General features: G+C 41.8%; 1 protein-coding gene across 4 annotated transcripts in view; it reads left to right on the top strand.

Annotated features, from left to right (window-relative positions):
* SIRT1 (sirtuin 1) overlaps positions 1 to 25,567 on the top strand; it is a 36,606-nt gene that overhangs the window by 1,936 nt on the left and 9,103 nt on the right. For 2 of the 4 annotated variants that reach the window (XM_015147516.3, XM_077946704.1), the window contains exons 2-7: positions 1,150 to 1,266; positions 2,620 to 2,861; positions 6,139 to 6,291; positions 22,676 to 22,823; positions 23,908 to 23,987; positions 25,139 to 25,325. In XM_015147516.3, coding sequence (XP_015003002.1) covers positions 1,150 to 1,266; positions 2,620 to 2,861; positions 6,139 to 6,291; positions 22,676 to 22,823; positions 23,908 to 23,987; positions 25,139 to 25,325 — 927 coding nt within the window. Of the gene's footprint in view, positions 1 to 1,149; positions 1,267 to 2,619; positions 2,862 to 6,138; positions 6,292 to 22,058; positions 22,184 to 22,675; positions 22,824 to 23,907; positions 23,988 to 25,138; positions 25,326 to 25,567 lie in introns of those variants that run through there. The other 2 variants (XM_015147517.3, XM_077946705.1) reach the window with 2 other exon arrangements.

Here is a 25,567-nt window from a genome sequence, read left to right as displayed (position 1 = left end):
TGCTTTTAGGGACTGGTTTAGTAAAGAGACCCTGATTTCAAGCAACACCGTTGAATATTAATTTATTATTTATCTAATAATAATAGTGTTATTGATACTGTTTAATAGAAGAAACAATGCAGAGATACCTGTTTAGTATTATGTGAGAGTTTAACGTGCGCATTGCCAAGGTTATATTTGAATGACATTTTTGTGTAAATGCCCATTTATTACACGTTTCACTAACGCTGTTGTTTGTGATTGATACATTCTAGCTAGATTATTTTCTTTCTTTTTTTTTTTTAAAGACGGGGTTTCGCTAAGCTGTAGTACAATGGCGCGATCTCAGCTCACCTCTCAGCCCACTGCAACCTCCGCCTCCCGGGTTCAAGCCATTCTAGTGCCGCAGCCTCCTCAGTAGTTGGAATTACAGGCATGAGCCACCATGCCTGGCTACTTTTTGTATTATTGGTAGAGATGGGGGTTTCTCCATATTGGTCAGGCTGGTCTTGAACTCCCGACCTCAGGTGATCCACCTGCCCTGGCCTCCCAGAGCTCTGCAATTACAGGCATGAGTCACCGCGCCCGGCTATCTTTTTCTGTTTTTTTTTTTTTTTTTTTTTTTTTTTTTGAGACGGAGTCTCACTCTGTCGCCCAGGCTGGAGTGCAGTGGCCGAATCTCAGCTCACTCCAAGCTCCGCCTCCCAGGTTTACGCCATTCTCCTGCCTCAGCCTCCCGAGTAGCTGGGACTACAGGCGCCCGCCACCTCGCCCGGCTAGTTTTTTGTAGTTTTTAGTAGAGACGGGGTTTCACCGTGTTAGCCAGGATGGTCTCGATCTCCTGACCTCGTGATCCGCCCGTCTCGGCCTCCCAAAGTGCTGGGATTACAGGCTTGAGCCACCGTGCCCGGCCTCTTTTTCTGTTTTTTAAGTAGACTTAATTTATTTTTAGATTTTGGCTGAAACTGAGTCTGAGCAGAATTCCTAAAGATGAAGAAACTGTTCCAATGAACAGTGCAAGCTGACCCCATAGGCATTCTTTACACATGCAGTATAAATGTTAAATGCTGTACTCGATGAAAATGATTGCTCTATAACCGTTTATAGGTCTTCATACATTTTAGGTGCATATTGTTTTGGCAGCCTTGACTGACTTGGTTTCTTTTGCAGATAACCTTCTGTTCGGTGATGAAATTATCACTAATGGTTTTCATTCTTGTGAAAGTGATGAGGAGGATAGAGCCTCACATGCAAGCTCTAGTGACTGGACTCCAAGGCCACGGATAGGTATGGCTCAGAGCTGTTAACTTTAGAGAGTAAATGTATGTTTTTTGATAATTTTGTTTTGAGGCAGAGTTTCGCTCTTGTTGCCCAGGCTGGAGTGCAATGGCGCAGTCTCGGCTTACCGCACCCTCCGCCTTCCGTGTTCAAGCGATTCTCCTGCCTCAGCCTCTTGAGCAGCTGGGATTACAGGCATATACCGCTATGCTCGGCTAATTTTGTATTTTTAGTAGAGACGGGGTTTCACCATGTTGGTCAGGCTGGTCTTGAACTCCCGACCTCAGGTGATCCGCCCGCCTCAGCCTCCCAAAGTGCTGAGATTACAGGCATGAGCCACCTCTCCCAGCCTCATTTGTACCCTTTTTGTGTAGTGTTCTTCATCCAGTTAGAATATCTTCCTCCCTCACTTCATATTCCTTCTTTGTTTTTTTCACTTTATTTTACACTTACCACTTCTTGACAAGCTCTGTATCTTATTTTTTAAATTGTATTGTTTCCTGGTCTAGAATATAAGCTCGATGGGAGCAGGAATTTTTGACTGACCTGTATACTCCTGTCTTGTCAGTGCCTAAAAAAGTGCCTGGCACATAGTTTGTGCTCAGTAAATACTTAATAAATATGTGAATGAAGCGGGAAAGTATTTCGATATAGAAAGCATTATCAGTTTTTTTATACCAAAGGTATAACATAACCATCTTGAAAGTGGATCTTTTTATGTTCTCACTCTTACAAATGGCTTGACTATTTAAACAGTGAAGATCAGTTTCTCTTTGGTGTCTGATTTATTTATTAATTTTTTTTGGTTTTCTCAAGCTAGGGAGCTGGTTTGAGCAATTTCAGGGTAAAAGAAAATGATTATTTCTCAGAACATCAACATTGTATGTATTATCTTGGAAGATTGGTTAAGATCAAATTGAAAAATTACCGGAAAAAAATTAAGATGGCAGTTATGTATAGATTTTCATTTATTTTTCCTGTGTGGTTTTAATGATAAGTAATACAGGCTTTTAGGACTGGTAAGATCTTTTCTGTGTTGATTTGTAGAACCCTTTGGTAAATACTTTTGTTACTGTGTATTTCTAGGTATTAACCATAAGAACTTAATTCTAGTTGTTAATTAGACTCTTAAAATATATACTTATAGCTCAAGGGGGTCTTCCCAACTCTTGATTAGATCTTCCTAATCTCATTGGGATATAGCATTAATTTTGAGGGTGTACTGAGAATAGAATACCATTAAATTGCATTTTCTTACTTTGCAAAAAACCCTCACAGGTTACTAACTCATTACTTCAGAAAATAAATGAGATTTTTAGTTACTTGATAAGTTGACTTTAAGTCTTTTCCCCCTTATTGTAGGTCCATATACTTTTGTTCAGCAACATCTTATGATTGGCACAGATCCTCGAACAATTCTTAAAGATTTATTGCCGGAAACAATTCCTCCACCTGAGTTGGATGATATGACACTGTGGCAGATTGTTATTAATATCCTTTCAGAACCACCAAAAAGGAAAAAAAGAAAAGATATTAATACAATTGAAGATGCTGTGAAATTACTGCAAGAGTGCAAAAAAATTATAGTTCTAACTGGAGCTGGGGTATGTAAGACTAGTAAATGTGGGAAGTCGTATATGTATTTTCTCATGCCTTTTCCAAGTAGGAAGCATTTTTCTGGTTTAGAAAGATTTATCCTTACGTGATAATGGATGTTTGGAAACTGCCAAAAACTGAGTGCAGCAGCAGTTGCTAAATTAGTTCAGATTTTTAAAACCTCTCCAACAGCCTTAAAAAAATATTTGCTTCTGCTTATTTATAGCACACTGGATAAATGGAGTTAAGGCAAGATTTTTACCTGCATTTTATTACAGCTCCTAAAGGAGATGCAGGGAATTGAAACTGCTTTTGTTAAGGGATGTCAGAGTCTGATGGAGAAATTGGCTATTTGTTCGATCTTTATGAGAAACTGGAAACCTACTTGGTATTCACAAGTGAAAAACTTAACGTTGGGAAGATAACAGATTCCTGCCTTCCCTCCGTTTTAATTAAGATGATGTGATTGTGGCGACATGTTCTCTTTGATCTACGTTAGGGTTGCAGCTAATTAGTTACCTAAGGCTATTGCATAGTGTGTGTTTTATGCAGAGTATATTACATGTTAGCAGCCAGAGCAACTGCTGTAAAATTTTGTCCTGTTTTCTGCTGTTTCGAGTTGTGAAAGGGTGTTGCATAATCTTAGATGATCATCAGGAGAATGTTTTGCTCACAGATAACGATGTAGACAAGTTTGTTTAACTTGAATTGACCTTGACTCCAGGTCAAATTGGAGTCAACTCTGGTAAGATGATGAAACAATAACTTCTGGAATCGCTATCTGAAATGTCAGGATTTTTTTGTACGATTAGTGCATAAGTCTCAAAGAAATGAATAATTGAAATATTACATTTTTTTTTTTTTTTTGGATACAGCGTCTTGCTGTGTTGCCCTGGCTGGAGTGCAGTGGTGCCATCATGGCTCACTGCAACCTCAGCATCTCCTGGCCTGTACAGTGTTTGTTTCCTTTTTTTTTTTTTTTTTTTCAAGAGAGACAGAGTCTTGTTCTGTTGCCCAGGCTGGTGGAGTGCAGTGGCACAGTCTTTTGGCTCACTGCAACCTCTGCCTCCCGGGTTCAAGCAGTTCTCTTGCCTCAGCCTCCCGAGTAACTGGGATTACAGGCACACGCCACCACACCCAGCTAATTTTTGTATTTTTAGTAGAGACAGGGTTTCGCCATATTGGCCAGGCTGGTCTCAAACTCCTGACCTCGTGATCTGCCCACCTTGGCCTCCCAAAGCGCCAGGATTACAGGCGTGATCCACCGCGCCTGGCTATACATTGTTTTTTTAATGAAAAAGAAAATTGTAGTATTGAGGTAATAGAATCCTAACTAAAGGAGCAATTTCTTTGGAATTATTTTTCTGTAATAGAAATTCTTGGCTGGTGGAGTGCCTCATGCATGTAATTCCAGCACTTTGGGAGGCTAAAGTGGGAGGATCACTTGAGCCCTGGAGTTCGACATCACCCTGAGCAACATAGACCCTGTCTCTACAAAAAATTAGCCTGGTGTGCTCGTGTGTACTTGTAGTCCCAGCTACTCAGGAGGCTGAGGTGGGAGGATTGCTTGAGCCGGAAAAGTTGAGGCCACAGTGAGCCATGATGGCACCACTGCACTCCAGCCTGGCATTAGAGCGAAAGTGTCTTAAAAAAAAAAAAGAACAAAAGGCCAGGCACGGTGGCTCACACCTGTAAGCCCAGTATTTTGGGAGGCCGAGGTGGGCAGATCACAAGGTCAGGAGATTGAGACCATCCTGGCTAACACGGTGAAACCCTGTCTCTACTAAAAATACAAAAAATTATCCCTGCGTGGTGGCGGGCGCCTGTAGTCCCAGCAGCTCGGGAGGCTGAGGCAGGAGAATGGTGTGAACCTGGGAGGTGTAGCTTGCAGTGAGCTGAGATCGTGCCACTGCACTCCAGACTGGACAATAGAGCAAGACTCCGTCTCAAAAAAAAAAAAATTCTTCCCTACTTTCTCCTTAAAATAATTTATTGAAATGGTTTATTTTCTTCTCAAATTGTATTTGCTTTAATTTGTTGGCTAAATGCTTAAAAGGCTTAAAATTAGCCTGACTTAAAAATTCCTTATTTGTGTTAAAGATGGAATATGAGGTGTATTTAATTCTTCTCAGTTATTTGGGAGTTTTATTTCTGAAATAAGGGTAGGGTTGTGGCCGGGCGCGGTGGCTCAAGCCTGTAATCCCAGCACTTTGGGAGGCCGAGACGGGCGGATCACGAGGTCAGGAGATCGAGACCATCCTGGCTAACACGGTGAAACCCCGTCTCTACTAAAAACTACAAAAAACTAGCTGGGCGCGGTGGCGGGCGCCTGTAGTCCCAACTACTCAGGAGGCTGAGGCAGGAGAATGGTGTGAACCTGGGAGGCGGAGCTTGCAGTGAGCTGAGATCCGGCCATTGCACTCCAGCCTGGGCGGCAGAGCGAGACTCCGTCTCGGAAAAAAAAAAATAAATAAAAAAAAGGGGTAGGGTTGTATTTTTATTATTTATTTATTTATTTATTTATTTTTTGAGACAGAGTTTCACTCTTTTTGCCCAGGCTGGAGTGCAATGGCGCGATCTCGGCTCACCGCAACCTCCGCCTCCCGGGTTCAAGCAATTCTCCTGCCTCAGCCTCCCGAGTAGCTGGGATTACAGGCATGTGCCACCACCCCGGCTAATTTTGTATTTTTAGTAGAGACGGGGTTTCTCCATGTTGGTCAGGCTGGTCTTGAACTCCCGACCTCAGGTGATCCACCTGCCTCGGTCTCCCAAAGTGCTGGGATTACAAGCGTGAGCCACCGCGCCCGGCGTATTTTTATTTCTTTTTTTTTTTTTTTTTTTTTTTTTTTTTTTTTTTTTTTTTTTTTTGAGACGGAGTCTCGCTCTGCCACCCAGGCTGGAGTGCAGTGGCCGGATCTCAGCTCACTGCAAGCTCCGCCTCCCGGGTTCACGCCATTCTCCTGCCTCAGCCTCCCAAGTAGCTGGGACTACAGGCGCCCGCCACCTCGCCCGGCTAGTTTTTTGTATTTTTTAGTAGAGACAGGGTTTCACCGTGTCAGCCAGGATGGTCTCGATCTCCTGACCTCGTGATCCGCCCGTCTCGGCCTCCCAAAGTGCTGGGATTACAGGCTTGAGCCACCGCGCCCGGCCATTTTTATTTCTTAAAAGACATTTCATTCTAAAATTTTCTTTCTCAACTCTTAGCTAATTATATGGTAAGAGAGCTAGCTAGTTCCTGTAAAGGTAGAAGATTTAATTTTACAAATTATGCCATGCACATTTTAGGTGTCTGTTTCATGTGGAATACCTGACTTCAGGTCAAGGGATGGTATTTATGCTCGCCTTGCTGTAGACTTCCCAGATCTTCCAGATCCTCAAGCGATGTTTGATATTGAATATTTCAGAAAAGATCCAAGACCATTCTTCAAGTTTGCAAAGGTACTATGAACTCTTCTGGTTGTTTCTTTGGCTTTCTCTCATGAAAATGTATTTTGTTCATATATAGCCACCTTAAGGTTATCATTCATTGTTTAGTAAAGTGGATGCTGCTACTGTGGCGGAGGAAGATCACTCATTATGGCCAGAATTCCCTTATTCCTAGAGAAGGACTATCATCTACTTCATTTTAGAGTGAGCTTATTTTCAAAGAGACAGTTTCATATTTTTAAAATTTGCCCTTCAGCAATGGTCATTATTCTGCCTGGGCTTTTTAAAGAGGTTTGTACACCATATAAAAGTAACATAACTTGTGATTTTTAATATTTTATTAGAGATTGTAAAGGCGTTATAACATTACTTTGGTGTTCTGTAGTCAAATTTTAACAAGGATGTGCCTGAAAAATCATTTCTAATTAGAGAATGGGAAGATTCTTGGGTTGCATTTTTGTCAGCAAATTGCAGAGGAGCCTTATTCTGTATAGTTGCACTGTCCAGTTCAGAAGCCACTAGCCACATGTGGCTGTTGAGTACTTGAAATATATTTACATGTGCAATAAGTGTAAAAGATATATCAGATTTTAGAGATCCAGTATGGAAAATACAAAGTATTTCATTAGTTTTACTTATCAAATGTTAAACAAATATTGGTTTTTATATGGAAAAAATACTTTTTTTTTTTTTTTTTTTTTTTTTGAGACGGAGTCTCACTCTGTCGCCCAGCCCAGGCTGGAGTGCAGTGGCGCGATCTCGGCTCACTGCAAGCTCCGCCTCCCGGGTTCACGCCATTCTCCTGCCTCAGCCTCCCGAGTAGCTGGGACTACAGGCGCCCACAACCGTGCCCGGCTAATTTTTTGTAATTTTTAGTAGAGACGGGGTTTCACCGTGGTCTCGATCTCCTGACCTTGTGATCCGCCCGCCTCGGCCTCCCAAAGTGCTGGGATTACAGGCGTGAGCCACCGCGCCCGGCCGGAAAAAATACTTTTTAAAATTAATTTTGAATTCTTTTGAAGTACTTTTGATACTGGGTTAAATAAAATGTATTTTGGGCTGTGCATGTTGCATCATGCCTGTAATTTCAGCACTTTGGGAGGCCAAGGTAGGAGGATCAGTTGAGCCCAGGAGTTTGAGACCAGCCTGAGCAACATAATGAGACTCCGTCTCTACAAAATAAATAATAAAATTTGCTGAGCATGGTGGTGTGCACCTGTAGACCTAGCCACTCAGGAGTCTGAGGTGGGAAGATCCCTTAAGCTCAGGAGCTCAAGACTCAAAGTGAACGATGATCTGCTACTGCATTCCACCCTGGGCAACAGAGCAAGAGTGTTTCAAAAATATATGTATATTTTTTGAAGTTTTTACTTTTTCTCTTCTTTTTTTTTTTTTGAGATGGAGTCTTGCTCTGTTGCCCAGGCTGGAGTGCAATGGCATGATCTTGGCTCATCACAACCTTTGCCTCCCAGGTTCAAGTGATTCTCCTGCCTCAGCCTCCCGAGTAGCTGGGATATTACTGGTGCCTGCCACCATGCCCAGCTAATTTCTGTATTTTTAGTAGAGACAGGGTTTCACCAAGTTGGCCAGGATGGTCTTGAACCCCTGACTTCCAGTGATCCACCTGCCTCTGCCTCCCAAAGCGCTAGGATTACAGGCGTGAGCCACCGTGCCTGGCCAAAGTTTTCACCGTAATGTAGTTACTAAAAGAAACAAAGTTATATGTATGTCTCACATTATATACCTGTTGTACAGCTTTGCTTTAGCGTATAAAGTTTAATAATGCATTATACCATTCTCAAGAGATTTAGTCATTAGAAAACTTTTCTTTCCTGTATTTTAGTCTTTTGGAAAGAAATTACAAAATTTGTTATTGTTAAACTTGGAGGTACATATACTTGAAAGAGTCATTTTATTTTATGTAAGTACCGGGATACATGTGCAGAATACGCAGGTTTGTTACATAGGTGTACATGTGCCATGGTGGTTTGCTGCATCTGTCAACCTGTCATCTAGGTTTTAAGCCCCACATGCATTAGATGTTTGTCCTAATGCTCTTCCACCCCTTGCCCCCACCTCCTGACAGGCCCCAGTGTGTGGTGTTCCCCACCCTGTGTCCATGTGTTCTCATTGTTCAATTTTCACTTATGAGTGAGGACATGCTGTGTTTGGTTTTCTGTTCCTTGTGTTAGTTTGCTGAGGATGATGGCTTCCAGCGAGAGAATCGTGTATTACTGGCTTTTTTCCCCCTTAATCGTTAGAAAATGTGAATAGGGACGACTTTAATGAATCCAGAAGTTAATGAACCTAGTTGTTTTTTTTTTTTTGAGATGGAGTCTCGCTCTGTTGCCCAGGCTGAAGTGCGGTGGCGTGATCTTCGCTCACCACACAACCTCCACCTCCCGAGTTCAAGCGATTCTCCTGCCTCAGCCTCCCGAGTTGTTGGGACTACAGGCGCATGCTGCCATGCCAGGCCAATTTTTGTATTTTTGGTAGAGATGGGGTTTCACTATGTTGGCCAGGTTGGTCTCGAACTTCTGACCTTGTGATCCGCCCATCTCAGCGTCCCAAAGTGCTGGGATTACAGGTGCCAGGCACCGTGCCCGGCCAGTGAACCTAAATTTTAGCTAAACAGTGGCCTCATCTACTTTCCGACCATGTGGTGTATTTACCTGACTACAAGAGAAGCTCTGCTAATTCAGGATAAATTGTGTTACTTAAATTGGTGACTGTCTTTAAAGAAAAGTAAGTTTTTGGATGCAGTGGCTCACGCCTATAATCCCAGTGCTTTGGGAAGCTGAGATAGGAAGATCTCTTGAACTCAGGAGTTTGAGACCAGCCTGGGCAACATAGTGAGACCCTGTCACTACACCCCCCTGCCCCATGTAATTTTTGTTTTATCCAGGTTGTGGTACATTAAATGGGCGTTAGTGTAAAGTGGGAAAATTATATTATAAATTCTTGAATATGATTACTAAACTGAATTTGAAAAGTTTTCAGGCTATCGAGAATTTTTAATTTAAAACTTTCAATTTGAACTTTTTACTTCATATATCCGTAATAACGATGGTCATCTATATCTAGCTTTTAGAGCAGACAACTGGTTCATACCTGGATTGAATAAATAAAGTTATTTTTTGTTAATTATGGATTAGTGAAGATTTACTGTTTTAACCTACTCTTGCTAGTGGCACTGCCGCGTGGTTTTGAAGACCGGTGAAATATGACTTAAAGGTTTCTTGAATTGGAGCTAGGACACTGGCATTATAAAATCTCCATGTAGCACAGACATTGACACTATCAGAAGATCAGCAAGTAACTAGAACTTACTTTGATCTTAAATCTAACTACAAAAACTTGATTCACTAGTTATGGAGAATACATTTTTTATTGTTAAACTGAAAAAAGATTCAATCACTTATAAGATGTAACCTCTTCTAATCCTGTTTATATACATTTATTTATTATTATCATTATTATTATTATTATTATTTTTTTTTGAGGCGGAGTCTCGCTCTGTCGCCCAGGCTGGAGTGCAGTGGCGCGATCTCGGCTCACTGCAAGCTCCGCCTCCCGGGTTCCCGCCATTCTCCTGCCTCAGCCTCCCGAGTAGCTGGGACTACAGGCGCTGCCACCACGCCCGGCTAATTTTTTTGTATTTTTAGTGGAGACGGGGTTTCATTGTGTTAGCCAGGATGGTCTCGATCTCCTGACCTCGTGATCCGCCCGTCTCGGCCTCCCAAAGTGCTGGGATTACAGGCTTGAGCCACCGCGCCCGGCCTATTATTATTATTTTTTGAGATGGAGTCTTACTCTGTTGCCAGGCTGTAGTGCAGTGGCGCCATCTTGGCTCCCTGCAACCTCCAGCTCCCGGGTTCAAGCAATTCTCTTGCCTCAGCCTCCCAAGTAGCTGGGACTACAGGCACGTGCCACCATGATCAGTATTTTTAGTAGAGATGGGTTTAACCATGTTGGCAAGGATGGGTCTCGTGACCTCGTGATCGGCCTGTTTCAGCCTCCCAGTGTGTTGGGATTATAGGTGTGAGCCACCACATCCAGCTGATTAATTTTGCTTTTCTGAGTTTTCATTTATGGTAATGGTTAAAGCAGCTAGCGTTTACAATTATTATTCACATATAATTCTTTGTCTATCTTTTAATTCTCACAGTGGTAACTGACTAAAAAAAAGAAAGCTTCTAGGCCAGGCACAGTGGCCCACACCTGTAATCCCAGCACTTTGGGAGGCCGAGGTGGGTGGATCACCTCAGGTCAGGAGTTCAAGACCAGCCTGGCCAACACAGCAAAAGCCTGTCTCTAATAAAAAATTCAAAAATCAGCCAGGCGTGGTGGCAGGCGCCTGTCATCCCAGCTACACGGGAGGCTGAGATGGGGAGAATTGCTTGAACCCAGGAGGCAGAGGTTGCAGTGAACCAATATTGTTTAAGGAGAAATAAGTAAGGACAAAGAGTGTGGGGGATAGTACCCTGAAACAGAGGATGGGGAGGGTATGTAAATATTATCAATATTTTACTGAATTTGTAAATATTACAAGAACAGAATACTTATAGGATAACCTAAGCTTTTTTGTGAGTCAGTGTACTAGGCAGAAAGTTCACTAAAATGGTTTTTGATTTTTGATACTTATGAGAAAACATTAAAAATGAAGCCATGAAAAGAGAAAATATTGGTGAAATTTAGATACTTCGGAAGGAAAGAGAATTTCTATACCATCTATTATATCATTGATTGTGATTATTGAGAATGAACTTAAATTTTTTTCTGGGGGGGAGACAGAGTTTTGCTCTTGTCACCCAGGCTGGAGTGCAGTGGTGGGATCTCGGCTCACTGCAACCTTCGTGTCTGGAGTTCAAGCAATTCTGCCTCAGCCTACTGAGTAGCTGGGATTGCAGGTGCCCACCACCACGCCCAGCTAATTTTTGTTATTTTAGTAGAGATGGAGTTTCACCATGTTGGTCAGGCTGGTCTTAAACCTCTGACCTCAGGTGATCCTCCTGCCTAGGCCAAAGTGCTGAGATTACAGGCGTGAGCCCCCCCCCCATGCCCAGCCCTTAAATTTCATTTAGACTGGAAATTTCAAGTAATGGAGAGGTGTGTTAAAGAAGTTATTGCTCTGTTACAGCAGTTTCTTAAATTTGGCACTATTGACATTTTGGGCTGGATTTTTTTTTTTTTTTTCCCCTGAGACAGTTTTACTCTGTCAAGCCATCACAGCTCATTGCAGCCTTGAACTCCTGGGCTCCTGCTTGAGCCTCCTGAGTAGCTGAGACCGTAGGCACGTACTGCATACCTAGCTAAATGTTTTTTTTTGACTTTTTTTTTTTTTTTTTGGTAGAGTCAGGTTTTCACTATGTTGTCCAGGCTGGTCTTGAAATCCTGGGTTCAATCGATCCTCCTGCTTAGCCTTACAAAGTGTTGGGATTATAGGCATAAGCCACTGCACCCGGTCTTGGGCTGATATTTATTTGCTGTGGGGAACTTTCCTGTGCGTTGTAGGATGTTTGTCAATACCCCTGACCGGCCAGGTGCAGCGGCTCACACCTGTAATCTCAGCACTTTGGGAGGCTGAGGTGGGCAGATCACTTGAGGTTGGAAGTTCAGAAGAGACCAGCCTGGCCAACATGGTGAAACCCTGTCTCTACTGAAGATACAAAAATTAGCCAGGTGTGGTGGTGCATGCTGAGGCATGAGAATCACTTGAACTCAGGAGGCTGAGTTTGCTGTGAGCCAAGATTGCGCCACTGTACTCCAGCCTGGGTGACAGAGCAAGAATTTGTCTCAAAAAAACAAAACAAAACAAAAATCCCTGGCCTTCACCTACGAAATGCCATTTGTATCCCCACCCCAAGTCCTGATGATAAAAAATGTCTTCAAAATGTTCCTTGTGAATTACTCATTGAGGCTAATTGAGGTGGCTCACGACTTTAATTCCAGCCCTTTGGAAGGCCGAGGCTGGCAGATCACTTAAGCCCAGGTGACCAGCCTGGTCAACGTGGCAAAACCCTGTCTCTACTAAGAAAAAATAGCCAGATGTGGTGGTGCACACCTGTAATCTCAGCTACTCAGGAGGCTGAGGCAGGAGAATCACTTGAACCTGGGAGGTGGAGGTTGCAGGATTCTTTCACACAAAGACAGTTAAGGCCAGTTTTAAAGCTATGGGGCTTTAAATTTAAGTTAAATACATTTCTGAACTATATTTTTTTTGTTTGTTTTTTGGAGATGGAGTTTTGCTCTTGTTGCTCAGGCTGGAGTGCGATGGTGCAATCTCAGCTCACTGCAACCTCCGCCTCCCAGGTTCAAGTGATTCTCCTACCTCAGCCTCTTGAGTAGCCTTGATTACGGGAGCTTGGCTTACTACAACCTCTGCTTCCCGGGTTCAAGCAGTTCTCCTGCCTCAGCCTCCTGAGTAGCTGGGATTACAGGTGCTCACCACCATGCCTAGCTAATTTTGTATTTTTAGTAGAGATGGGGCTTAAGTGATATTCGCCATATTGGCCAGGCTGGTCTTGAACTCCTGACCTTGTGATCCACCCATCTCTGCCTCCCAGAGTGCTGGTATTACAGGCATGAGCCACTGTGCCCAGCCATTTTTTTTAATTTTTAGCAGAGGTGGGGTTTCATCATGTTGGCCAGGCTGGTCTCGAACTCCTGACCTCAGGTGATCCACCCACCTTGGCCTCCTAAAGTTCTGGGATTACAGGCATGAGCCACCTCGCCCTGCCTGAACTGTGTTCTTATCCTTCTGCATAATGACTTAAATTGATAATAAGTTGTGGTCATGGTTCTCAGAAACCTAAAATAATTCACTGATGCTAATAAAAATGAGTGGTTGTATTTAGAGTCAAGATGAAACTGAATTAGGATGTATAAAATAAATTTTTTTAAATAAAAAGGACTGTGTTCGGTGGGGCGTGGTGGCTCACGCCTGTAATTCCAGCACTTTGGGAGGTCACAGTGGGCGGATCACAAGGTCAAAAGTTTGAGACCAGCCTGACCAATATGGTGAAACCACATCTCTACTAAAAATACAAAAATTAGATGGACGTGGTGGCGCGCGCTGTAATCCCAGCTACTCAGGAGGCTGAGGCAGGAGAATGGCGTGAACCCAGGAGGCGGAGCTTGTAGTGAGCTGAGATCTGGCCACTGCACTCCAGCCTGGGCTACAGAGCAAGACTCCGTCTCAAAAAAAAAAAAAATCAACGTCAGTAAAAAGAAAATAGATGGTAGCCACCGTGCCATTCATCTGAAGATAATGTTTTAATACGTGTATATGGATTATATATGTATACATTTATAGTATTGTAGCTGGATTTATGTTACCTTTTTAGCGTAAAAGTTGGCTTTTGCTGGGCCCGGTGGCTTGCAATTGTAGTCCCAGCAACTCAAGAGGGTAGGGTGGGAAGATTGCTTGAACCAAAGAGTTTGAGGCTGCAGTGAGCTGTGATCTCACCTCTGCACACCAGCCTGAGTGACAGAGCAAGACCCATCCCTGAAAAGAAAAAAGTTGGCTGTTTTACTTTGCTTTCGATTTGTAGTATTTTCTACTTAATATAATAAACTTACTTTCTGTGAGGTACTTGAATACTTTTTTTTTTTTTTTTCTTTTCTTTTTTTTTTTTTTTTGAGACGGAGTCTTGCTCTGTAGCCCGGGCTGGAGTACAGTGGCCGGATCTCAGCTCACTGCAAGCTCCGCCTCCCGGGTTTATGCCATTCTCCTGCCTCAGCCTCCGGAGTAGCTGGGACTACAGGCGCCCGCCACCTCGCCCGGCTAGTTTTTTTGTATTTTTAGTAGAGACGGGGTTTCACGGTGTTAGCCAGGATGGTCTCGATCTCCTGACCTCGTGATCCACCCGTCTCGGCCTCCCAAAGTGCTGGGATTACAGGTTTGAGCCACCGCGCCCGGCCTTTTTTTTTTTTTTTTTGAGACGGAGTCTCTCGCTCTGTCACCCAGGCTGGAGTGCAGTGGCGCCATCTCGGCTTACTGCAAGCTCCGCCTCCCGGGTTCCCGCCATTCTACTGCCTCAGCCTCCCGAGTAGCTGGGACTACAGGCGCCTGCCACCACGCCGGGCTAATTTTTTTTATTTGTATTTTTTAGTAGAGATGGGGTTTCACCGTGGTCTCGATCTCCTGACCTCGTGATCCGCCCGTCTCGGCCTCCCAAAGTGCTGGGATTGAATACTTTTTAATGGTTGTTTATGAAGTGGTGAATTGTAATTCTGTATTTGTACATTTGGATGTACAAATAGTGTTGCTACAGCTGTCTTCTTTTGGTATGTTTCCAGTGTTCTTAGGATAAATTCCTGAAAGTGAATTTCAGTTGAACTTCAGAGAAACATATCAAAGTTCTTCTTTAAGCCTTTAAGTCTCCTGATACGTTTTGTCGTATTGCAGCTTGGAAAGGTTGAAATAAAATCTTCCATTAGGGCTGCGTGCGGTGGCTCACACCTGTAATCCCAGCACTTTGCGATTTAGCTGATTTGGCTAATTTATCATGCTGCTGCCACCTGTACCCACCCAAAATCCATAAAAACCCCAGAATACGTTCTTAGCATTAAAATACATATATATATATATATATATAATTTTTTTTTTTTTTTTGAGACAGGGCCTGGCTCTGATACCCAGACTGGAGTGCAGTATCTTTCAAAAATCTTGTCTCTGTATGTAGTTTGACCCTTCAGTCTTTCCTGCTCCTCATATCTGTCCTCAATGGTTACTATGGTGAAACTCTGGGGTATCATTCAGGGGGAAAAAAAATTTGTGTTGGGGTGGAGGAGGGATGGCAGCATAAGTTTTTAATACTTGATAAATGATTACCAACAGAATCAAAAATACCTTTTCTGTCTTGCTTTTTTCACCATATAATATTCTTGAGAATAATTTCATAACAGCACTTAACAGATAGACCTTATTTTTCAAAGAACGCTGCATAGCATTCTATTTTAAAGTCGTTTCACAGTATATTAGTCTCCTATTGATAGGTATCTTACGTTTTTGTCTTTTTGATCTAGGGTTGTTTTTAAGGCAGTTTGAAAACTATAGTAAGTAAAGCAGGCCGGGTGCAGTGACTCACACCTGTAAACCCAGCACTTTGGGAGGCCGAGGCGGGTGGATCACTTGAGGTAGGAGTTCGAGACCAGCCTGGCAAACACGGTGAAACCCCGTCTCTACTAAAAATACAAAAAATTAGCTGGCCATGGTGGCATGCGCCTGTAATCCCAGCTGGTTGGAAGGCTGAGGTAGGAGAATTGCTCGAACTCAGGAGGCGGAGGTTGCAGCGAGCCAGTATTACACCACTGCACTCCAGCCTGGGCGACGGAGTGAGACCCCATCTCAAAAATAAATACAATTTTAAATAAAATTATAAAAATAAAGCTGCACCCAGCTTTATTTATGTGTTTTTGAGATGGAGTCTCACTGTGTCACTCAGGTTAGAGTGCAGTGACGTCATCTTGGCTCACTGCAGCCTCTGCCTCCCGGGTTCAAGCAATTCTCCTGCTTCAACCTCCCAAGTTCCTGAGATTATAGGCATGCGCCACCATGCCCAGCTAATTTTTTGTATTTTTCGTATAAATGGGGTTTCACTATGTTGGCCAGGCTGGTCTCGAACTCCTAACCTCAGGTGATATGCCTGCCTTGACCTCCCAAAGTGCTGGGATTACAGGCGTGAGTCACCGCGCCTGACTCAGCATCTTATTTTTTGAGACAGGGTCTCCCTCTGTTATCCAAGCTGGAGTGTAGTGGTGTGATCTTATAGCTCACTGCAGCCTCCAGCTCTTGGGCTCAAATGATTCTCCTGCCTCAGCCTCCCAAGTAGCTAGTACTAGAGGTGTGCACCACCATGCCTGGCTGTTTCTTTGGTTTTTTTTTTTTTTTTTTTTTTTTTTTTTGAGACGGAGTCTGGTCTGGCTCTGTCACCCAGGCTGGAGTGCAGTGGCGCGATCTCGGCTCACTGCAAGCTCCGCCTCCCGGGTTTACGCCATTCTCCTGCCTCAGCCTCCCGAGTAGCTGGGACTACAGGCGCCCGCCACCTCGCCCGGCTAGTTTTTTGTATTTTTTAGTAGAGACGGGGTTTCACCGTGTTAGCCAGGATGGTCTCGATCTCCTGACCTCGTGATCCGCCCATCTCGGCCTCCCAAAGTGCTGGGATTACAGGCTTGAGCCACCGCCCCCGGCCTGGTTTTTTTTGTATGGACAGTCTCACTATGTTGCCCAGGCTGGTCTTAAATTCCTGAGCTCAAGTGATTATCCTGCCTCAGCTACTCAAAGTGCTGGGATTGTAGGCATTAAACCACCACGTTAGGCCTGTTCTGTTTTTATTAATGTGGATGACTGGTGGTTACTACTGGCCATTTGTATATCCCTGAATTACCTCTTTGTTCTTAGCCATTTTCCCCATTTGGGTGCTTTTTCATACTGACTTCTGGGAACATTATGTTCTTTTTCTTTTGATTTACCTTAAAAATTTTATTTTTATGGATACATAATAGTTGTACATGTACATTATATATTCTCGAAGAGTTAGGCTTACCGGGGTTCCAGCCTTTAGTAATCCCATGAAGGTGAGCAAACTGAAACATACTTACTAGTTTTAGTCGTTTGGTTTGTAATACATAATAGAAATGGTGCTTATCCTAAAAGAAAAATAGAAAACTTGAGGATGAGGGATCACAAATTGAAAAGGCAGTAAATATTGCATAGAGGGTTAAGTGCTGGGGTTTTCGGGTTTTCTTTTTCTTTCCTTTGTTTTTTTTTGACATAGGGTCTTGCTCTGACACCCAGGCTGGACTGCAACCTCTGTTCCCTGGCTTCAGGTGATCCTCTCACCTCCTGAGTAGCTGTGACCACAAGTGTGCACCACCATGCCCAGCTATTTTTTTTGTATTTTTGATAGAGATGGGATCTTGCCTGTTGCTCAGTGCAGTGCTGGATTTTCGTATCAAAACAGGGCTCTGCTACTTATTTGCTCTTGTGACCAAAATGGCAAGTTATGTTTGTTTTGTGTTTTTTCATCTGCATCGGGGTATACGTCTACAGCTGGGTCAGCAAACTTTCTGTAGTAAGGTAGGGCCTGGTAGTAAATGTAGTCTGCTTTGCGGACTGCATAGGGTCTCTGTCATATGTTCTTTATTTTCTTTACATCCTTGAACACATTTTTTTAAACCCAGTTCTCAGCCTTGTCTGTAGCGTAATAAAGAGGAAATTAAAAGTGCTTATGTTATACGTGGTACATACTAAAATTTATTAAGTGGTGACTGGCAGTTTGACATTCTCTTGTGTTAGGTTAATACAGGGATTGGCATACTATGGCCTCAGTCCAAATGTGGCCCATTTCCCGTTTTTGTATAGCCTGTGAGCTAAGCATTAAGCATTAATTTATTACTTAAATCAACAAATAAAATTTATGTGGTATACAACATGATGTTTTGACGTGTGTATGTTATGGAATGGCTAACTCAAGCTAATATTCATTACTTCACATACTTTTTTTTGGTGGTGAGAACATTTAAAATCTCTTAATAATTTTCAGGTGTACAATATGTTTTTTTTGTTGTTGTTGTTCTTGTTTTTGTTTTGAGACAAAATCTCTCTCTCTTCCCCAGGCTGGAGTGCAGTGGTGCTATCTTGGCTCACTGCAACCTCCGCCTCCCAGGTACAAGTGATTTTCCTGCCTCAGCCTCCCAAGTAGCTGGGATTACAGGTGCCTGCCTCCATGCCCAGCTGATTTTTGTATTTTTAGTAGAGACGGGGTTTCACCGTGTTGACCAGGTTGGTCTTGAACCCCTGACCTCAGGTGATCCGCCTGCCTCGGCCTCCCAAAGTGCTGGGATTACAGGCATGAGCTACCGTGTCCGGCCACAGTATGTTCTTAATTATAGTCAACAATAGATCTCCTGAACTTATTATTCCCAACGTCTTCCCAGTCCCACCTCCACCCCCTGCTAATGATTAATTTTAAATGACTGGGGAAAAAAATTGAAAGAGCTGTTTCATGACGCTTGAAAATTATATAAATTTCTCATGTCAGTGTTCATAAATACAAACTTTTGTTAGAACATAGCCATACTCTTATATATTGAAATGCAGTTGAATTTGTCATATGACCAATTTATTAGTATTGATTAAGATGTTGAGCAGTTTATTCAAGTGTGGTTTTGTGGAATGAAAGAGACAGGAGGGATTATGAGGACTCTTCTTACCAGGATTGATGTATTTCACTTTTTTTGACAGGAACATTTACGTTCTATTTTCTTAGCAACTCTACTTACTGCCTCCATCTGAACTATATATAGGAGGAGGTGGATATCAGCAAAGATTAACATCGGTAAATTTTGATGAATTCTTTAATTTAAAATTCTTATTTTTAAAGAGGAAATTTTGGCTGGGCACAGTGGCTCACACCTGTAATCCCAGCACTTTGGGAGGCCAAGGCAGGTGGATCACCTGAGGTCAGGAGTTTGAGACCAGCCTGACCAACATGGCGAAACCGTGTCTCTACTAAAAATAAACAAAATTAGCTGAGTGTGGTGGCGTGCACCTGTAGTGCCAGCTACTTGGGAGGCTGAGGTGGGAGAATTGCCTGAACCCAGGAGGCGGAGGTTGCGATGAGCCAAGATCGTGCCACTGCACTCCATCCTGGGTGACTCTGTCTCAAAAAAAAAAAAAAGAAGGTGGGGGTGAATTTCGTTATGTTGTGTGAGCTGGAGTGTATTGCCCATCCATAGGCACGATCCTAGAGTACTACAGCTCTCTAACTCCCAGACTCGAGTGATTTTCCCTCATCTGTCTCCCCAGTAGCTGGAACTACAGGCCTGTGCCACTACGCCCAGCTTTCTTAGTTTTGAGGGACTGCATTTACACCTGTGCCTTTACTGGAGTCTTATTCATATTGCTAGAAATTTGGAGAAGAAGGAAAGGCATAATCTCTGGAGAAAAGCCATTTTTTCTGCAGATAGTTCTAAGCTTTAATTTTGACCACGTTGGTTGCCTATGGTCAATTCCTGGATTATTTACATGTTTCCAGACACAGCTATGTGAAAGCAGGGTTTATTTTTACAGTGTTTTGAGCCTTTGGTTCCAGTTCTGCTTCCATTCTTAGTCTATAAGGATCTGTATGGCAGCAACAGAATGGCCCAGCCCTCATGATTGGTTCCTTAAAAAGGCTTTAGGATATTCAAACTGGGTGGCCTGTCTTGCTTGGAATAGGACTAAGCATGTCACACTTTCACTGTGGAAGAGTTAATCCATATTCTATCTGTAAGTTGTATCTCCAGTCATTTGGTTTTCAACAAGTGGTCCTATCTTAGGAGGAGTGGTTTATATTAGAACAGTCCTTCCAGAGTAATTTTTTTCATTATTTCAGATTCCTTTTAGTTTTTTTTGTTTGTTTTGTGTTTTTTTTTTTTGAGACGGAGTCTCGCTTTGTCGCCCAGGCTGGAGTGCAGTGGCCGGATCTCAGCTCACTGCAAGCTCCGCCTCCCGGGTTTGCGCCATTCTCCTGCCTCAGCCTCCCGAGTAGCTGGGACTACAGGCGCCCACCACCTCGCCCGGCTAATTTTTTTTTGTACTTTTTAGTAGAGACGGGGTTTCACCATATTAGCCAGGATGGTCTCGATCTCCTGACCTCGTGATCCGCCTGTCTCGGCCTCCCAAAGTGCTGGGATTACAGGCTTGAGCCACCGCGCCCGGCTTGTTTTGTGTTTTTTAAAAGGCTCTCTCTGTCACCCAGGCTGGAGAGCAGTGACATGATCATAGCTCACTGGAACCTCTTCCTGCCTGGGCTCAGGTGATCCTCCCACCTCAGCCTCCTGAGTTTCTGGGACTACAGGCATGAACCATGAGGCCCGGCTAATTTTTGTAATTTTTGTGTTTTTTGTAGAGTCAGGGTTTCGCCATGTTGCCCAGGCTGGTCTCGAACTCCTGGTCTCAAGTAACCTGCCCGCCTCAGCCTTCCAAACTGCTGGGATTAGAGGTGTGAGCCACTACACCTGTACTATTTCTTAGTTTGAACACTGTATTTAAATCTAGTAATTCAGACATGGTCCATTTCATACGTGACAGAAAGTATGAGTCAGAGACCCAGATCATTCAGATTCTCACATACGTAAAATGTAGGCTTGGTCAGGCATGGTGGCACACGCCTGTAATCCCAGCACTTTGGGAGGCCGAGGCAGGTGGATCACTTGAGGTCAGGAGTTGAAGACCAGCCTGACCAACATGGAGAAACCCCATCTCTACTAAAATACAATATTAGCCGGGGTGGTGGCACATGCCTGTAATCCCAACTATTCAGGAGGCTGAGGCAGGAGAATCACTTGAACCCGGGAGGCGAAGGTTGCGGTGAGCCGAGATTGTGCCATTGCACTCCATCTAGCCTGGGCAAAAAGAGCGCAACTCTGTCTCAAAAAAAAAAAAGGCTCATAAAATAAAAAATGTCCTTTATGATTTGTCTTAAAGGTAGTTAAATAGTTAATTTTAAGGGCTAACTTTGAACTGTTATAAGTGGGACATGGAGGGAAACAAGTGTAAGAGCTAAATCTAGTGTTCCATACTTGTTTGTTTCTCTTAACTCTACCCTTTAGGAAGGGTGGGGGTGGACGTGGATAAGGCACACAGTTAATTCAGGGAGGGTGGAGTCTTGGTACTTGCTCTTGTTCCCTGACCATGCGTTGGAGTTATTTTCTCTTTTTAATTCTGCATTTGGCATGCTATTATCACTTGCTTACTACTATGGATCCTATTTTATCTGTTGTCTAGCATATTCTCGTAGTGCCGAAAATACTCTAAAAGCTGTTTCCAGAAGGAGCTTTAATAAGACATTACAATGCTTAATCTCTCAAATGTAAATGTATTAGAACAAAGCATTCTGGGGAAGAAAACAGTGGTGGATTTAACACAAGTCACTTTTCCAAAACAATGGCTTTTGATTTTCTGTAAACATTGACTTTATTAAGCTTTTCCCTTGCTACTATATGCACTGTCCATTTCTTAAATTGGAAAGAGTTATTCATAAAATTTGTGATAAATATTTGAATGTATGGCAATATTTTGGGATACTAGGTTTTTAGCAGCATGTGGACATGTATGTGATAGCTGTTACAGAATTCACTTAAGTTTTACTTAGAAGCCTGGGTAGTAGAACCTAGAAATTTCATTGGGGATTTTTTTTTTAATTTGAAATATTAAATAGGTAAAAAGTCATCCTTAATTGCTATTAAACTTTTTTTTATAATGTCAGAAGTGAAAGCTCCCCACATCTGCTTACAGCCTGTTTGTATCCTTCCTGACTTGGTTGATTAAATGGACATCTCTATATACATGTGCATATAATTTCAATTTTTGCTTAGTAACAAAAACAAAAGTTATACATACTGGTGACTAATTTGCTTTTTTCACGTATGTCATGAACCATTTTCTAGGGCAGTTCATCTAGATCGCCCTCATTCTTTTTAATGGCTACATATTCCACTATTATGGACGTACCATATTTATACAACCGGTTCCCTACTGATGGGCATACGGTTGTGTCTAGTTTTTTGCTAGCATTATGATAGATTAGAGCCTGTAATGAATGGTAAGGAAGTAAGTAGATGATAGCACTACTACTTTAAAGGAAAAAGTAGAGAAGAAACTTCCTTTGCCATAGTCACTTACTAAATGAAATTTAATAAAAACACTGTCAAAAGTTGGGAGGACCAAAATTGATACTTTTTCTCTGATCTTTTTGCCATGTGTATATCTGAATTCTTTGTTTTTAAAGAAGAAACAGCATTGAAGCATTATTTGGGGGGAAAAACACACACACAAAATCCAGCAACTCAGCATTCATGAGCAACTCTATACTATACCAGTATGTGCCTGTGCAGTGGAAGGAAAACAATTTTGGTAAGGATTAAAACTTTAGCTTTAAACTTCCAACAGGTTGATATTCTAATGAATGATAAATCAAAAAAATTTTAAAATATTCTTGTATTGACAGTGCTTTTTTAAAAATCACCCTACCTTGATACCTGTAATTTTAAAGTTTCCCATTTTTCTTTAAAGAAAAAAATCTGAATTTGCAGCCAACAAAAATTAGATATCCTAAGGTTGTGTTACTTCTGACTTTTATTAAAATATCAACATTTATTAGAGATGTTTATGGGCTGACTTTGTCTTTTTCTTCAAGGGGCCAAGTTCACTAATTGCTGAGTTTTATACATGACAGCAACAGTCCTTTTGTAGGTGTGTGTTGCATCCATCTAGATACTTTAAAATGCTCATCTATTTCATTTTTAAAATTATATGTGGGGGATTATCGGTAGTTTTTTGTTAAACATATGACATCTGTAGTTTATTTCACTAATGTAAATTTTTTCTACCTTTTACTTGATATAGGAAATATATCCTGGACAATTCCAACCATCTCTCTGTCACAAATTCATAGCCTTGTCAGATAAGGAAGGAAAACTACTTCGCAACTATACCCAGAACATAGACACGCTGGAACAGGTTGCGGGAATCCAGAGGATAATTCAGTGTCATGGTTAGTAAACTTCAGAATGGTTTTCTGTAATTTATTTTAGTTTTATAGGAGGATTTTTCCTCTAAAGCAGACTGCCATTGAGAAGTGGAGATAAAGCATTATTTAATCATGTTATCTCGTTAATTATAGATAACCTCCGAAAAGTAGAAAAGTAGAAAACAAAAATAATAAAAACAGTTAATTACATAAAACCTCAAATATTAATTTGCTTTTGATTTCAAAAGATGCTGCAGTTGCATGCATTCAGTTATTTTAAATAATCTTTTCTGGCTGGGTGTGGTGACTCACGCCTGTAATCCTAGCACTTTGGGAAGCTGAAGCGGGCGGATCACATGAGGCCAGGAGTTCGAAGAACAGCCTGGCCAACATGGTGAAACCCTGGCTCTACTAAAAATACAAAAATTAGCCGGGCATGGTGGCGTACCTGTTATCCCAGCCACTTAGGAGGCTGAGGCATGAGAATCACTTGAACTTGGGAGTTGGAGGTTGCAGTGAGCCAAGATTGCACCATTGCGCTCCAGCCTGGGAGACAGAGAGTGAGACTCTGTCCAAAAAAAAAAAAAAAAACTGATTACAAGAGTAATGTTAGCTATTAATGAAGAAATGTGACATCTTTAGTTTATGAAACTAAAAGAACTGGATAGTTGAGATGTACAGAATTCAGAGATTCAGAAATGTTTAATGTAAAACAAGTATGAACACGCCATTAGGTATCTAAAGTGTTTCTAAGAACTGCTGAACTAAGGTAATAGAATTGGAACTGTTCAACTCTGCAGGATTTTAGCTCTGCAGGAGCGAGTTATTACAGTTTTGTTCAAAAGAGTAGCTTTAGAAGGCATCATTATTGTCTCAGCGATTGAGAATTGTGTTCATTCTATGTATAAATAAATATATAAATTATTCATCCCCTAGATTCTCCTGTAGTGTATCACAAAATCTGCAGTGTGTTCTGAGGTTTAAAATCAAAGTTAAAAATCTTTAAACCCTGTTAACATTTCTGATGTCAAACTTTATAACATTCGTGGTGTGTTCAAGAAACAGAAATACTTCATTAATAAAGCACATATATGTTGGTTGTTTTTAGGTTCCTTTGCAACAGCATCTTGCCTGATTTGTAAATACAAAGTTGACTGTGAAGCTGTACGAGGAGATATTTTTAATCAGGTAATTTGTTTCCCGTATTTTAGGAATTGTGCATGTCTCTGAAGTATTTCTTCTTTTGCCTCAAAATCCTTTTTTTACCCTTAAAGGTATACGTGATACAGAAATATTCAGGAAGAAAATAGTAATTGGGAATTTTGGTAAAATATACAAGAACCTTTCAATACCTTATATAGAAAACAGCCCTATAAAGTCTGTTAAAATTATGAAATTGGCTTCTTAGTATCTAAGCCGAACCTAAAACATCAGATCATAAGCAAGTTGTTGTTGTTGTAGTTTTTCTCCTTCCTCTTTTTGTGCCTGTCAGATTTGAACCTTAAATTAGTTGTGGTAATCTTTTAAAATTATTTCATACATGTTCATTGCCAAAAAATATAGGAAAATGTAGCAGAAAATAAAAATTATCCAGAAATATGTCCTGTGTGCTTAGCAATATATAGAGTTAATTATATTATTATGAAAGAGGAAGAATAGTATATTAAAATGGAATCATTGTTCGGGTGCAGTGGCTCATGCTTGTAATCCCAGCACTTTGGGAGGCTGAGGTGGGTGGATCATTTGAGGTCAGAAGTTCAAGACCAGCCTGGCCAACATGGCAAAACCCCGTCTCTCCTAAAAATACGAAAATTAGCCTGGCATGGTGGCATATGCCTTTAATCTCAGCTACTTGGGAGGCTGAGGCAGGAGAATCATTTGAACTCAGGAGGTGGAGGTTGTAGTGAGTTGAGATCATGCCACTGCACTCCAGCCTGGGCAACAGAATGAGACTCCATCTCAAATAAATACAATGGAGTCATTTTGTTTTACAAATGTGTATTTTTCTTTTAAAGGATCAATTCCCATTTTGTGTATATACACACATTGTGTTTTTCCTCTTATATGATGGACTCTTCAATGTCAAGTGTTTTTCTATATAGATATTATAACAAGAGCATAGTATTTCACTGTTTCATAGTATGTTAATAAACTACCCATCATTGACGTTTAGATTGTTACCCAGTTGCTGTTTATCTATAGCTTTTCTGTTTTTTTTTTTTTTTTTTTTTTTTTAAATAATTCTGAAATGTATTCTTAGAGGTATGGAAATGTTGACTATTTCTAACTTGAGCTTACTGTTTGCTTCTCTGTCTCAACCAAAATCTGAAAATTCGTAGGTAGTTCCTCGATGTCCTAGGTGCCCAGCTGATGAACCGCTTGCTATCATGAAACCAGAGATTGTGTTTTTTGGTGAAAATTTACCAGAACAGTTTCATAGAGCCATGAAGTATGACAAAGATGAAGTTGACCTCCTCATTGTTATTGGGTCTTCCCTCAAAGTAAGACCGGTAGCACTAATTCCAAGTAAGTTGGTGATGGCTTTTGGAGATCATTTCTATATATAATGTCATGGGTTGTGGATCTGTATAATAGACCCTAACTCTAGTAATCTTACTCTGCTTCTGTTTGAAAGAGTGGTGAAGAGCTAATTTTCGAAATTGTTTGTTTATTTATTGAGATGGAGTTTCCCTCTTATTGCCCAGGCTGGCGTGCGGTGGCGTGATCTCAGCTCACTGCAACCTCCGCCTCCTGGGTTCAAGCGATCC

The sequence above is a fragment of the Macaca mulatta genome, chromosome 9, assembly GCF_049350105.2.
Source record: "Macaca mulatta isolate MMU2019108-1 chromosome 9, T2T-MMU8v2.0, whole genome shotgun sequence".
In the NCBI taxonomy this organism is placed as follows: domain Eukaryota; kingdom Metazoa; phylum Chordata; class Mammalia; order Primates; family Cercopithecidae; genus Macaca; species Macaca mulatta.
Note: the sequence above shows the minus strand (reverse complement) of the source record. Positions and strands in the feature narration are given on the sequence as shown.